Source organism: Podarcis erhardii (genome assembly GCF_964252035.2).
Source record: "Podarcis erhardii genome assembly, chromosome: 1".
Lineage (NCBI taxonomy): Eukaryota > Metazoa > Chordata > Lepidosauria > Squamata > Lacertidae > Podarcis > Podarcis erhardii.
The window spans coordinates 93,177,257-93,192,719 of NC_138497.1; the positions used below are offsets into that span (position 1 = coordinate 93,177,257).

General features: G+C 41.6%; 1 protein-coding gene across 9 annotated transcripts in view; it reads right to left on the reverse strand.

Moving 5' to 3' along the window:
• Positions 1–15,463, reverse strand: part of SEMA5B (semaphorin 5B) — a 363,675-nt gene that overhangs the window by 96,038 nt on the left and 252,174 nt on the right. For all 9 annotated transcript variants that reach the window (XM_081871152.1, XM_081871150.1, XM_081871157.1 and 6 more), the window contains 3 exons: positions 10,891–10,953; positions 5,059–5,157; positions 1,800–2,013 (listed from right to left, as the gene is read on the reverse strand). In XM_081871152.1, coding sequence (XP_081727278.1) covers positions 1,800–2,013; positions 5,059–5,157; positions 10,891–10,953 — 376 coding nt within the window. The remainder of the gene's footprint in view (positions 1–1,799; positions 2,014–5,058; positions 5,158–10,890; positions 10,954–15,463) is intronic.

Genomic DNA, 15,463 nt, shown 5'->3' on the forward strand with positions numbered 1-15,463 from the left:
GAAGTCATGAATTCCAAAGGAATCTTGATGCATTTAAAATGGGGCTATTCTGCAACATGCTAGGTTCTGCTTTCCAATGCCCGATAATGCTTTATGAGTGACTCTATACTATACGTTAGCCTTTGAATAACAGGGAAGCTTTTTTGTGTGTGTGTGGCCTAAAAGTAAGCAATGCCAAACAACAGGGCAAAATAATTACAATATAAGGTAAGAAGAGAGGTTCAGGACTACATCTACATAAATAAAGATTTTTATTCAAATCACATGTGGCCAAATCATTAACAAGAAACTTGTTTTATTTTTATTAGATCTGCATAATAATAATAATAATAATAATAATAATAATAATAATAATTTATACCCAGCCCATCTGGCTGGGTTTCCCCAGCCACTCTGGGCAGCTCCCATCATCATCATCATCATCATCATCATCATCATCAAGCGATAAAAACATCAAACATTAAAAACTTCCCTAAACAGGACTGCCTTCAGATGTCTTCTAAAGACAGTTGTTTATTTCCTTGACATCTAATGGAAAGACGTTCCACAGGGCGGGCACCATTACTGAGAAGGCCCTCTGCCTGGTTCCCTGTAGCTTCACTTCTCACAGTGAGGGAACCGCCAGAAGGCCCGCGGAGCTGGACCTCAGTGAATGATGGGGCTGAATGATGGGGGTGGAGACGCTCCTTCAGGCATACTGGACCATTTAGGGCTTTAAAGGTCAGCGCCAACACTTTGAATTGCGCTTGGAAACGTACTGTTTAGCAGTGAAATTTATGCAAGGGTTATTATCTGTGACTTGCTTTCAAGTGGGTTCTGTTTGTTGCTAGCATGGTAGCCGGAAGGGATGATCTTGTCTTTCTCATCTGACACAGGTTTTTCCGTCTCTTCCTTACACCACTTCTGGCCAGTGTGAGGGGCTGCATTTGGGCAAACCAATCAGGGCAAATCCAAACCAGGAACTCTGGTAAGAAATGGTGTTCAGCTTCTGGACCCCTGATGCACCTGAAAGCCTCAGTTACAGTAACAGGTAATAACACCTTTCACCAACTCCCATCTAGTGAGAAGGCTGCAATCTGATCAATTTGATAAGGCCTAGTGATAGCCATTTAACAGGATTGTTTTTATTGCTTATTTTCATTATAGATGTTCATATTTCAATGTCTAAGTCAAAACAATATATAAATTAATAAAATCTTCCTCGTCCTCTTGGGGCTGCACTACAGTACTCTGCATGGCAGAGGTGGGGAGACTCCAGCCCGTGGGTCAGATTTGGCCTGCCAGGCCTCCCAGTTCAGCCCATAAGGTAATTTCCCCCAAATCATGTCCACCTACCACATCCTCTTGCCATACACATTATGCCATATGTGAAGTCTGGCTTAGGGTAGAAATGCATCTGCTTCTCCTGCAGAAAGCAGGAAACCCACACACAGAAATGCATCCACTTTCCATTTTAAGTCACAGTTGCTGAAGTGAGCTTTTGTCAAAGTTCTCAATAGATAAGCATTCACATCCAAAATCCAGTATTCACCAAAATAAACAGAAACACACTACAAACTCATTCATCTGAAGGGGCTGTGGAAGAGCTGGAGGAAGAGGCTGGCTACTTAAAATATTTAGTCTGCCTCATCCCTGTATGAGTTGGTAGATAAATATATTGTGGACACCCCCTGAATGTGGATAGCTAAATCTTTTAGGTAAATGAATTTTATCTTCATTATGAGATAAGGAAAAAAAATGTCATTTCCCAAGACTGCACAGCTGGCCTTAATGATCTCTATTTCCCAGAGTGCTCTTACCATTAAGCCACTTGGAGTTGTATTGTGCTGTTCTAAGAGGTGGGACATTCCCAAGGCTGCGGTAAATAGCAGGATCTCGTCCAGAGAAATCAATGACTGTTGCAGCATACAGTTCTCCCTGTGATGTGATCACTGCTGTTGAGTTGTGCCGGGGGTCATAGGGACAGCGGGCCACCCCATTTATTTTCTCAATGATTTTGCTAAGATTTCCCACCTGTATGTAAAAAGCAATGGAAGAGAAAAGGGTGATGAGAACAGTTTGACAGATAACACAGTTGGCCAAGCAATACTTTCATGTTTTTGCAACCCCTCAGATCCCTATAGGCTAAATTAGCAAACCTGGATAATGCTAAGTGCACCAAAGGCAAGGTAAAAAATAGCTTTTTCTGAGCTAGCATAGCTAAGCATACCATGGCTGTATTCTTTGCAACAGAGGTAAATGCTATCCCTGTGGAACTGGGTGTATTTTTTTCAGAAAACTTAAATTCAACTGAATCTAGGCTTTAGGGAGACTGGGCAGCAAGGGAATTCCTTAGCACCAGAGTAATGCTGGCAGATATCTACTTTATAGCTGACTCTAGTTCCCAAGTGGAAGCTTGCACACTGATTTGCTGGCCGTGTCAAGTCATCAGAAGCATCTCAACATTATGTTATTGTTACCTTCATAATGCCCTTCCATGTACTCTGCATACGAGTCCTGCTCCTCTAAGTTATAGTGACTATGGTCCACCTGTTTCAAGGCCCTCTTCACATGATTTGACATGAAGCTCATGCTTTCCTTAGGAAGGTTTTAGATATTTGAGGAAAGACGGGGGGCCAAGGTAAGTCTCCCTGGTTCCCCAAAAGTGTGAGTTCTTGGGTTGCTGAGACTCACAAGAGGGCCTTTGCTGAAGTTCTTAGGAAATGGCCAGATTTGGATGGCAGAAGGCAGTCCTTCAGATTTCCAGGTCCAGAAGCATGAATGGCTTTAGAAGGTCCTCACCAGCACTTTGAATTGGACCAGGAAACAAATTAGAAGTCAGTGCCATTGCTTCAATGGGGGAGTTACATTCTCCCAGTATGTGGCTGTTGAATTCTGGACCAAATGTAGCTTACAGGCTTACTCTTCATAGGCAGTCTTACACACAGCACATTACAGGAACCCTGAGGCCTGAGAACATGCAGCCTCCAGGAATGAACATACCTGATGCACTAGCCTGAGCTACATCCAGGATAAAATCCAAACCCATAGCAACCCTTCAACTATAAAACTGCAGTCTTAGTAACTTAATTCCATGCATTACTGCATTTGACCAGCCTTCCATTTTGCCGTTTGCTGTGGTGACTAGCAGGCTCATAAACACAGTGCAATGCTATGTGATCTTCATGCCATCTGCTTCCATCTTAAAATGTTAACTGGCCTTTCAGTGCAGAAGAGAGAAATGCACATGACTGGAGCAAATGGGAAAAGAGCTGAAAATAGGCAACCACTTTCTTCCATCCTGAAGGCTATCACCTTTTGTGTATAAATTGATAGGTGCGAAAGTGGCACTGTCACCTCAGAACAAAGTCATTTGATTGCATCACCTTCGGTCCTACCATAAATGTATTGTGCCTGCAGACACTTAAAAAAGAGCTATGGTTTAGTAACCAACAACATGCTCTTCAACCAAAAAAACTCAGTCTATGAGCTTGATAGTATTTCTGCACAAGATGCTTAAGCAATAGCTGCGACTCAGAACCCAGAGATGTAGGTTAAATAGTGTATTTGTCTGACCTATTATAAATCTTTTCATCACTGCAGAAACTTTACTGCTCAGTGATAACCTCAACCTACCATAATGTATAATGTCCCCAACATATCATGTTATTTCTCCTCCTCTTCTCTCGTATGCCTACACATCTATCAGAATTCATTTAGAACAAGTGGAAGCTGCAACAGGGAATGCTCCTGTTAACAGTCAGCCACACTCTCCTCCATCATACCTCATTCTATTCCTTTCACCTGGTTCTTACTTCCCTCCACCTTCCCAGCCAAGAGTAAGTCACCTTTCAGACCTGACTGTGTATACTCATTTCTCACTTGGCTGTTTTGGGAGTCCCCACCCCCTGCTTTAGTCCCCCCACCCCAACCCAGAAGATTACTTAGAGATATTATCAAGAAGAATAAAATTCCTAAGCCAAAATGAAAGAGTAAGAGGAGCCAAAGGAGAATGTAACATGTTTTGGTGAGGAAGGAACAAACAACTGAAGAGGGGCCAGCAGCCTATTTCCTGTAAAAGCTACTCCTTCCTTTGTCCACTAGAGGCACAGGTAAACATAACCCAGTGATGCTACACAGGTAAGTAAAACTGAGGCCTTTACATTTCCCATCTCATTTACCTACTGTCAGGGGACTGCCATCGGAACAGGGGAGGAAGGAGGGGGCCGTTGGGATACAGAGAGCCTCCGAAACTGTTAGGATATTTCCATTCCACCTTAAAAGGGAGCAGGATGTTTGTGTCACAGCCTGCGTATTTCCTGTTCACAGGATGTTTCTGTTGTGTCTATGCTTTCGTTTTCTCTCTGTGCCTGAACACGCAAACAGGCAGTCATGTTTTTTCCTTTGTTCTGACCAACGCTGAATAAACTTCTAAATAATGCTCTCCTGCGTGCATCTTTCGCTGTATGAATTCTGCTGATAGAGCGTGCATCAGCTCTGGAATGTGGCAAGCTATTTTCTGGAGCTCGTGTCGCTAATTGCTGATACTGTATCTACGGGAGATCGATGGATCGTCCGGAGGCGACGTGGGGGCCATGATGGGCCATATCTCCCTGGCAGTATTCCAACAGTATCCTGAGAAGCAGTTCCACTTCCAGTGGTGGGGAAAGCCACACCTCCAGTAGAGAAGAGAGGGAAGGGGCCAGCCAAGCGAGGAAAGGGCTCGAGGATGCTGCTGAGAGTCCCAGCGCCTCACCTCACCAGGCTGGTCAGGAGGGACACACGCCACTTCCATCACCCAGCTTGTGCAGAGAGGTGAAACGCGGGGGGGGGGAGAGGCTTGGGGTGCCAAAGTTCTTATGTTGGGGGAGAAGCCGGAAGGGGCCACTCCCGAATTCTGCAAGTGACTAAGATGGACATGAACTTTGTAGATCTGCACTGTAAATAGTTTGCACAATAAAACCTGTAAAAGACAGGTCGGAGTCCTGCCTGGTTACTCACAAGCAACCACCATCAGCATCTGACAACCTACAGTCATTCTTTTTCATCCTGCTCTCTGATTCATCCTTAAAGACTTACCTGTCTGCTGGAACACACTGGTGAAAAAGCATTGGTACCACAAGTGAAAACTTTCTTTCCATACACAATCAGAACACGAACATAGTTCTGACATTCCTCCTGAAACAAAAAGCAGAAAAACACATTTCCAAGAAAGAGTAACAGCCTGTGGTTAATATGAGTGAATATTCCCCAGGGCTTAGTCCAGACTCTGTTTCTGATGTCATGCTTTAGTCCTGGAAAATGTGACTTGGAAATAAAGACTAGTGTGTCTCTGAGCACGTCAAGTCCATTTCACTGTTATAACTAAGCTTCACACAGGATAATTTCCAGAGAGACTGGCCTTGGCACCTATAATTGTTGAAATTAAAATACCAAGTCCCTGTGTTCATAAATCTGCTCTTAATGTGATCAGGGAACATTATATTCAAGAATGATGCGCCTAGTGTCATGTATGTGACTTCCCTTAGTCAAGCCTTATGCTGGTAGTGACTACCAAAAAGCAGAAGATAGCCAAAACTTTGAGCATCTGCTTTAATGGAAAGCACAGCCCTTTCAAAAGTCTTATAATCTCAAAGGTACAAGGAGCACAAAGCAGGTGTGGAACTACAGTTACTGACAACTATTTTTGGTAAGGATTTAAAAAGCTTACCTAACAAGGCTAAGATAATCAACCATTTGACGATGAAGTTGTACAATGAGTAGCGGGGTTGAGTTAAGACCATAACAAAATAAATGGAGCCCTGATGATCAGGCAAAAAGCTCATCCTGTTCTCACAGTAGCCAACCAGATGCCTATGTAAAGCCAACATGTAGGACCACAGTGCAATGGCACTTTCCTCACCTGTCCTTCCCAGCACCTAGTTTTCAGAAGCACACTGCTTCCAATAGAGAAGGCAGAAAATGGCCATGATGGTTTGCAGCCATCAATAGCCTTTCCTCCATGAATTTGTCAAATCTTCTTTTAAAGAATTAAAATTGGAAAGAGGTTGCAGTGAATGTAAACATAATACAAGAAGTCTTTGCTGAAGCGTTTTGTTATAATTCAGCACTAAGCAATCTGGAAAATGAACCTTCATAAAACTAACAATCCATGTGTAATATATTCTATAAAACGTAATTAGATTATTGGCAAACTGGGGTGGGAGACAACATATGACTCAATCACCTGGAAAAAAATATTCAGTATATTTTGTTCATAACAATCAATACCTTTGCCTGGTTGTCACTTTCACCATCTGGAAACTTAATATATCAGCTAAATTCAAGCATCATGGACACAAAACTATGGTGATGCTTGGTCCACCACAGAATGGGATGACATTTGTTAAATTATAAGTAGGGCTGCTCCCATTGCCTACATAAAAGGCAAGAGAGAAGCACTGCTTCCCATCCAGCCCATAAACAGCAATAGAGCCATACAGTGACTTTGGTGTGGATATTACGGTACTCTCCCCAATACATAAGAGTTAGATAGATTGGAAAAAAACTATGCCTTTTCCTCCTTCCCCTAGAGAAGTGACGGCCAAACTTGGCCCTCCAGCTGTTTTGGGACTACAACTACCATCATCCCTAGCTAGCAGGACCAGTGGTCAGGAAAGATGGGCCACCTATCTTAAGAGGCTACAGTATTTTGGGTTACAGTTCTAATTTTTAAAAATCATTCTCTGATGTACTGCAGCCTGGACAAAATTATTATAAATTGGTCACTAAGCAAAGCCTACAGCTTAAGAACCAGCCTCTTTCCTCTTGAGCAAAAACTTCATTTCTATATCCCATGTCACAAGCCTGCCTGGTGGCAAACATTTCCTGGGAGAAGTTGTTTCTGCATATCAGGAAGGCAAAAGCACTCCAAATCACCTTGGTGGGAAAGAAAGATCCCACTCTTTATTTGTGATATGGAAACCAACTCATTGAAAGGCTATCCATAACAAATGGCATCATAGCGTTGCTTATGTACAAGGTACCATACGTGCTTGGTGTTTGGGGATGTATTTTATCAAGGATACTGAGAGACTCTATTGTGCAGATAGCGGGATCTGAACCACCAGAGCTGGCCGAGGGAGCATTCAGAATGAGCATGTCAAGACCGCAATGTTCCTTAGAGATGCTTCACATGCCTCACTTTTCAATTCCATTATGTCTTGATCAGATACACAGGGATCAGATTTGAAATACCTCTCAGCCTGGAAGCAAGACTTCAGCTGTGGTGATTCAGCTCATAATCTTCCAGAAATAGATAAACTGTGGGTTATTGTACATTGGCCTATCAGATGGAGCCTTAAGAAACAAAAGCTCTGAGCTGAATTTTGTGATCTCACCCTTCTGGCTCTCCCCCAGCTACATTGTAAGAGAGTAAACTTATCAACTCGGCCAAAAAAGGTTTAGCATGGCCCCTTTCCCTGATGTGTTTGTATACTACCTACAGAGAGCTTTTTATACAGAGGTAAGCAATAATAAAACCACAGTTCACCTCCACCTGTATTCTGAAATGTCACAATGTATAATTTTACCACCTCAGTTATTCTGCATTAACAGCACTGTTTGCTGTAGAAAATACATTTACCCATGCTGGGCAACACATATCGCATTTGAATCATGTGGCCTGCCTCTATGCATGGCAGGAATCTAAGGCATAAGTGCAGAATGCGCTGGCGGTCAGATGCTTGCACATGAAATCCAGTTAAATTGGTATCTGGCACCTGATTCAAAGGCAAATCTGCCTGCATATAAGTCAACAGCAAAGGTAAAGTTTCATTTACACACCTACTATCACTTTTAAATCTGGTCATGTCAAATATTTTCAGTCTTCGTAGGTTTCCTTCAGGCAAAAAGCTCAGAAGAAGCATTTTTGGCTGAATTACACATGCAGAAGCAGGATTTATGATGACTTTGCTTGGTCCACTTCACCAAAGAAAAGCACAACACATCCCGAAACTAAGCAGTAAGGAAAGGGATCTGTTCAAAAACTTATTTTGAGTCAAACCATAGCTTCAAGGTTTCTAGAGCCTAAAATCTGATTTTTGCCCTCAAGATTCTTACATTTAAATCAGGGGTCAAAAAACTTTTTCAGCAGGGGGCCGGTCCACTGCCCCTCAGACCTTGTGGTGGGCAGAACTATATTTTGAAGGGTAAAAAAGGAATGAATTTCTATGCCCCACTAATAACCCAGAGATGCATTTTAAATAAAAGGACACATTCTACTCATGTAAAAACATGCTGATTCCCGGACTGTCAGCGGGCCAGATTTAGAAAGTGATTGGGCCTGATCCGGCCCCCGGGCCTTAGTTTGCCTATCCAGGATTTAAATGAACCCCCGAGAACTTAATGGGGTGCATTTAGTAAACTATTAAATAAATTCCAATATATACTTAATTAACATTTACAAAATGTCTCCTTCTTGTCCTACAGATGTATATTTCAACTAATAACTGTGCTTGATATAAAAAGGAAACTTGGTTCACAGGAGCACAGGAAGCTATTTCAAAAGAGACTATATCAAGCCCACAATCCATCTACCTCAACTCCCATCACCATTGGGCTAGGCTGGCTAGAGCTGATGGAACTTGAAGTTCAGCAACATCTAGAGAACCACAGATTTCGCATCCCTGGTCTGTACGCTTCTTTCATTTATTAGCTTCACCATTATCACAAAACAAATGTTTTTAAAATCTCTCAATAGCTCATGGCAAATTATATCCTAGAGAAATGGCAACGAATTATGACCCCTTAACCTGAGGGTTTTGGCCGACAATCCAGTGCAGGCAGCATTTGCGTTAGCTGCTCATATGGGACCAAAGATACAAAAAAACCCAGCAGGAAATGCATGGCAGGAGAAAGAAAGGTCCCCTGCGACTGCATAAAAGCCAACTGGGAAAACAGGACCTGAAACACATAAAGGCAGTCCACCTCCTAACATGCCAGGAAATTATTTCCAATGGGCTTTCTGCAACAAGCATTTTGTTACCAGACAGCTAGAGTCCATGGTTTTCCAACAGCATCATAAGAAAGGAACCTGGTTACAGACTGTATTTGGAAGTCTGGTGACTGGGGCGGAAGGAAAAGAAAAAAGAAAAAGAAAAAGAAAGAAAGAAAGCTCTGCTCCAGCCCGCCTTTTCAAAGAGATTTCATTCGGGACTGCAGGGAGACGATTGTAATGTGTTTGCTGCCGTCTGTCCTAATTTTCTTTGAACACCTTGCAGGCTGCAAAACACTGTTATTAACACGCTCTCAGATATTTATATTTATTTCTTTAGACAAACAATTTCATTAATCAGTTTTGCCCAGCATCCCAGCCAAGCTGTCTTCTCCTGGCGTGCAGAAGATACCAAACAGGATTTACTAATGATTTTCTGTCTCTTGTTTGTTTTTAAAGTCTGCAAGATTCTTTATTGCCAAGACTTACAAACCATTTTTACGGAAGACAGAAAGGACTTGTACTGCATTCCGCAGGGAAAGAATGAAGGAAATAAGCTCAACCATTTGGAAAAGGTACGGCATTGTCCTTTCTGTCTAGGGCAATTTTTTTGTCAAGCTATGTCCTGGGGAACCTTCCCAAGCCAAGAAAACAAATGAAATCTCCATGTGTAACTAAGACAAAGCAAACATACAGAGGCTTACACAGCTCACTTGCATAACCAGGGTTGGGACTAGCCAAATCAGTAGCAAAGGGACTCAACAGGATAATACTAACATCAGCATTGGAAAGGCTATCTAAACACATGGAAGGTGGCAGGTGCCAGTCTGGAAAAGGACTAGGACAGGTAGGGTTAGTGGAGTGCTGCACAAGAGAGCTTAAAGCAAAGGATGAAGTTCAAAAGGGCTATGCATGCGTTAGTTAGTGGACTACTGTAACACGCCCCACATAGGGCTGCCTTTGAAAAGTGTTCAGAAGCTTCAGATGGCCCAAAATGCTGCACTCAGACAGCTGATTGGGGCTCGTGACAGGAAGCATGTCACTCCCCTGTTAAAACAGTTTCACTGGCTATTGGTTTGCTTCTGGCCATACTTCAAAGTGCAGGTTATGACCTATAAAGCCCTGTATGGCTTGGGCCCAGGCTACCTGAAAGATAATAAAATTCCTATACAAAACTGCCCAGGTCAGCTAGGCGATTATGTGAATCCCCTTAACACATTTCTAATTAGGACCTAGTAACTGTGGATAGCATAGTTGGAATAGGACCTAAGTCACCATGCAACCTCTGAGCTAGAAGTTATTGGTAGGACCAAGCAAGAGAACTTAAGCATCTCAGACTGTATTCCCATTACCAGGTAAAAATGCAGTTAACACACTCTTTTACTCAACTCAGATCCAAGCCGGATTGGGTGGGGGAAATGCATCAAAACATAGTATTTCATAAGATTTGTCTGGATAGATATGGATGACATTGTGTGAGCAGTGCTCCCAAACCAGTGGTGGAAGTACAATGGATGCAGGGTGAGCTGGAACATGGACACAGCTTTAGATACAGAAATGTGCTCTTCTGCAGTCCCAGTAAAAACAAAGAAGGCTCATGTTGCTGAGCTCCAGACATCTGATGCTGAACACTGTAAGATATTCTGGCTTTAGCATCTATTCTGCAGTAAACCACACTCCTAGCCTGATACCATTCTGTTCCATGACCTGCAACAAATTGCACCACCTCCAGAAGTAAACAATCTTAAATTCTCATGGAATAATTGTACTGTGGGTCATAAGGAACTACCAGCATTTTATATATACGTATTTCACATATGTTATGGTAGCATCATATCAGACTTCTGACATCAGATGTTTTGTTGTGAACATTCCCAAGTGGTATAAAAATCAGTTAACTATGGCTGTATGCAGGGGGAGGTAGGTGGTGAACATACCTCAGTTTTTCCTTTACTCTGACATGATCTCCTGGTGTCTTCATCTGAACCCCATTCTGTCGCCTGGGGAACCAAAACAGAGAAAAGTTATATAACGGTACCATGCACTATTGTTTTGTTTTTTGGGGGCCAGCCCTCATTTGAAGACACAGGGGAATATCTAAAAGTGAGCTACACTGGCCAATTTGCAGCAGCAGACATTGTGGTAGATTCTCTTTTTTGCATCACTCTTACAGAGTGCAAAGAAGAAGCAATCAATAAAGGAGATAAACCCTCTAGGGGCCGAGGCATAAATCATACAAACATCGGAAAGAATGGTTTCTACATGTTCATATAAATGCAACAACACTTTATAATTCAGCCTTAACTAGCTCAAACTTTAGCTCAAACTTTTCCAAAGGACTTCATTTATATGAAAATCCCAAGAATGGAGAATGTTCTGAAATCTCAACACATTTCCATCAGTCATGCTGCATTTATCATAGTGTTGTGTGTGCTTTGCCTTCGACTTCAGTGGTTTTGGATGCCCAGGGCCAAGCCTAGAGCTAAGAAATCCATGATCAAGGTCTTCCATGTTTGTATTTGAAGTTAATAACAGATGCAGGAGTTGAGGAGGGGAATTTAGTCCCTTCTCCCTGTATGACCTCCCTGATTAAAATCAACCATCCCCAAAATTCCTCTTTGTCTTGAGTGAAAAACTTTCAAGTACCCACCTAGTACCTCTAGGTATCTTCCATGGGGCAAAAAACCAAACCAAACAAAGAAAAGCTGGTAGTGGGTTGTTGTTGTTGTTGTTTTGTATATTTTCAAACAGGAAAATAGTTCACAAGGAAAGGATTAAACCCCACAGAGTTTCCCAGCCACTACTAATTTTTATTTAAAAATGCATGAGATCCTGGATTAAGGCTCTCTCCTACATCTCATTTGTTTTGTCCCTCAGACAAATATATACCTCCAGTTTAGTTCTGGGCTCACATTCAGTTATGACCAAAGTAGCTGTGGTTGAGTCCTAGCACCGGCCACTTATAAGTAAGTGGGGAGCTGTGGCTGGCTAACACTCTCCAACAATTTGAACCAGTTCATAGAAAACAAACACATACTTTACCCAACAGAGTGGACAGCACATGACATGGAGAAGCATGAAAAGCTCAGTGGGTGGCTGTGATCATTACAGAGAGTCACCATATCAGTTACTACTCTTTAGGAGATCACTTACACCTTACTCTACTCTCCTTAACATTACAGTCTGAAGCTCTCATTAGGCTTTTCTCTCCTCTGTTACCTTTCCAGTTCCAATTTTACAGGGAGAATTACTTTAAATGTCATTATGGCCCAAACTACTTCACTTATTGAATTTGTATCCTATTTCTCTCCCAGAGAGCCCAGGATGGTATATAAAGGGATCATCCCATCTGGAACAAAAGCAAACAAATCTCCATACGGTAGCTTAGCCCGAGAAAAAGTGCCAGAATGAATGACATCCAATGAAGTCCATGGCTAAACAGATATTTGAATCCAGCCATCATAACACAGCAGAGATAGTCACCTCCTGCTCTTATTTACATATTTACCCTGAAAATAATAGAGAACTGCAGAGAAACCCAACATACAGGGTATAAGCTTGTTCTTACTATGATTGAGCATCAGTCTAGAATCAGGGGAGCTGTACCTAAGCCAAGAATTGGGTAAGTAACCACCTTTTCATTTGAACTAATAATACAATGCTGAACTGAAGAATAATCTCAAAGTGTGCTGGGGAGAATTGTCTGCTGCTTCACAGCACAAAAACATTCTGGAATTGAACCTAGCATCCCGCCATTTTAAACTAGGGAAAAATAAATGAATGTTTCTAATAAGCCTCCTTTGCACATGTTTGTCTCCATTTATAATTTGCGGAGTTTATAGCTAATTGATGAATGATGTAAGAAGCAGGCAAGATGGGAATGGCCATAAGAGAGGCACAAGCTGCAGAAATGGGGAGTAGATAAGGTTGTCTGAAGGTAGGTGGGATGTGGGTGCACAAGTGAGACAAAGATTAGGAACAGACTTTGCAGGGCAAATGCTCACATTGGGAGTGTTACACTACGGTAGTCATATTACTTAACTTCCATGTAAATCTTAATTTTTATGACAGTTTACTCTTTCCATTAAACAAGATACTATGAGCAAAAAGGGGAATATTAAATAGAGGTATTATTTTCTGGTTTGATGTTTTCTGTTTCTTTTCTTCTTTTATATTGAGCTTTGGGTGCAAATTATGCAAAATGAGATTTTATGTAATGTTAAGCAAAACGAGAGTTTCTGCCAAGTTAACTCTGTTAATACTCTGTGTACAGTATGTCAAAATGACATTTCATAAATAAGGAGTTTGAGTAACCAAAATAATGAAGTCCCGTTGACTTACAGGACTTCGCTATACAACATAATTACAGTGAACAAACAGGCATGCTTAAACATATTTATTTTGAAAAGCCACCTAAACTGCCCTGCGAACCTAATAAGCCATTCTCCCCTGAAATATTATTATCTGCCATTAGCATAAACTGGGCCATTGGCCACATCTAATAACAGTTTAGGGTTTGGACCTGTGTTTTAGAAAACAAATTCTCATCCCCCCCCCTTCTTTCTTTTTTAATGAAAGCAGAACATGGGCCCAGTCTCATGATGTTACACCATAGCTTAGTGTTTTGTTCGAGCACACCCGATCATTTCATTCTGGAAATAAAATTTCCCTAAACTTAAAAACAGGACAAAAATCCATCTCATGTCATACTGAGGAGAACAAATGTTCCACCTCACCATATTCCACCCCCATACATACAACTAAAGCAGAAAGAAGATTAAATACTAAAGTTTTTCACATAGTCATATCTGTTGCCAGAAAGATGCAATGTTTTCTAACCTCACATCAATTTTTGACAAGCTAAAAGGAAAAACAAAACCCACTCTAACAACCTCCAGACATGAGATGGCTTCTCTTCCCATTTCAGAAACACCCAGATACATTCTCCATTACTAGCCGAGTTTAGTTTGACAACACTTGACAGGACAAAATGAAACAAGATTTTATGTTATTGTTTTTACTTTCAGCAACCAATACAACTCAGAAGGTAAATACTCTGGCCTCTCTGGGAACTGTACTGATGGAAGTTAGTGGACTCTGTAGAATATATAAGTATACACACAAACACCTCAGTTTATATCAAAGAATGGCATTCCCATGGCTGTGTGAGAGCAACACTGTCCTTAAATTCGTCTAGCCTTAGCAAGTAGCACAGCGAGATCTGTTGATAATAGAAACCATTGACAACAGAGAAAATTATGGGAACATGTTGCTGGTGACTGCTCCATTAGTCAATTCAACTTTAATTATAGTCAAGGGGGCAATTAAGCAGAAAGGAAGGGCAAGCTATGTTTTACTAGGCCTCTGAATATGCCTGGGGTATGTTGAGAGGGAAACAGACAAAGATTAAGAAACCCTGGTACTCCAGAGGAAAATTAATGCTGCTGGCATTAATGAATGAATCTTGCCCCTAATAATGATCTAACACACACTGACACAATTCCTCAGATCTCTTTCTCCACAATGTACTAGTATGGCACTCAAACTTCCTCCCTTTCCTTCAAAAGTCACCTCCTATCTACATTTCCTTCATGAAAAACATTAATCTCCCTTCATTAACTGTTCTCCTTTGGCTACCATCTTTCCTCTCCCAGTTTTAGTATCTTTCTTTATGTTCCTCCAAGAAGACAGCTTGACACTGCTGTACTTCTTTATGGCCTTCTGCAGATCTAGTGAACCTTTACATCACAATTGTGTAATAAAGCTTTTGACAACCTCATTTCCCAACCCTTTCGATGCACTGAAAGTTCTTGTTAGGTCCCCTTAAGAATCTTAGCTTGAAAGATATGCTTTAACCAGCCTTTTATGTCAGCAGAAATCATTTTATAAAATGTGACGACACTATTAGCACCACTATCACTTAATGTTTGCTTATTTAATGCCAACTGCATGGTAAATTGAAAACCTCATGAACAGGAACTATGACATTCCTTTTATGTACAGAGTCTCAAGTACAACAGATAAGACCAAAGAGACAGAGTGATCTTAATAAAGGAGTACTGATGTTCCAGGAGAAGGCTGATGAAATACATCCAAGAACATAGAAAAATTAAATGGCAAAGTTACATACAGAGCTAGTCAGAGTACTTTAAATGCTGGAATGCAAAAAAATGCAAAATCAAGCACCCTTGCCACTACAACACCAGTACTCTTGTGGTGGTACCTGTGAAAAGGGAGTGTTCTGGGGGGTGGATCACCATACAGTGACAGATCCCCTCCCATAAGTCCTGATATTCTTCCCCCCCCCCCCGAAAAGAAAACATCAGCCCTAAAAAGGAGGTGAAAATGGAGTGGGGAAATTCCACCCTACCTTCCACTCCACTGGTGCCCAGGTATTTGTTGGATCTTCCACATGGGATAAACCCTCTTCCCTTTCTCCCCCACCCCACCCATTTTCAATTGCTCTGCTAGCTCAGTACTGCAGCATGAAGCAATGAAAGGAATAACACA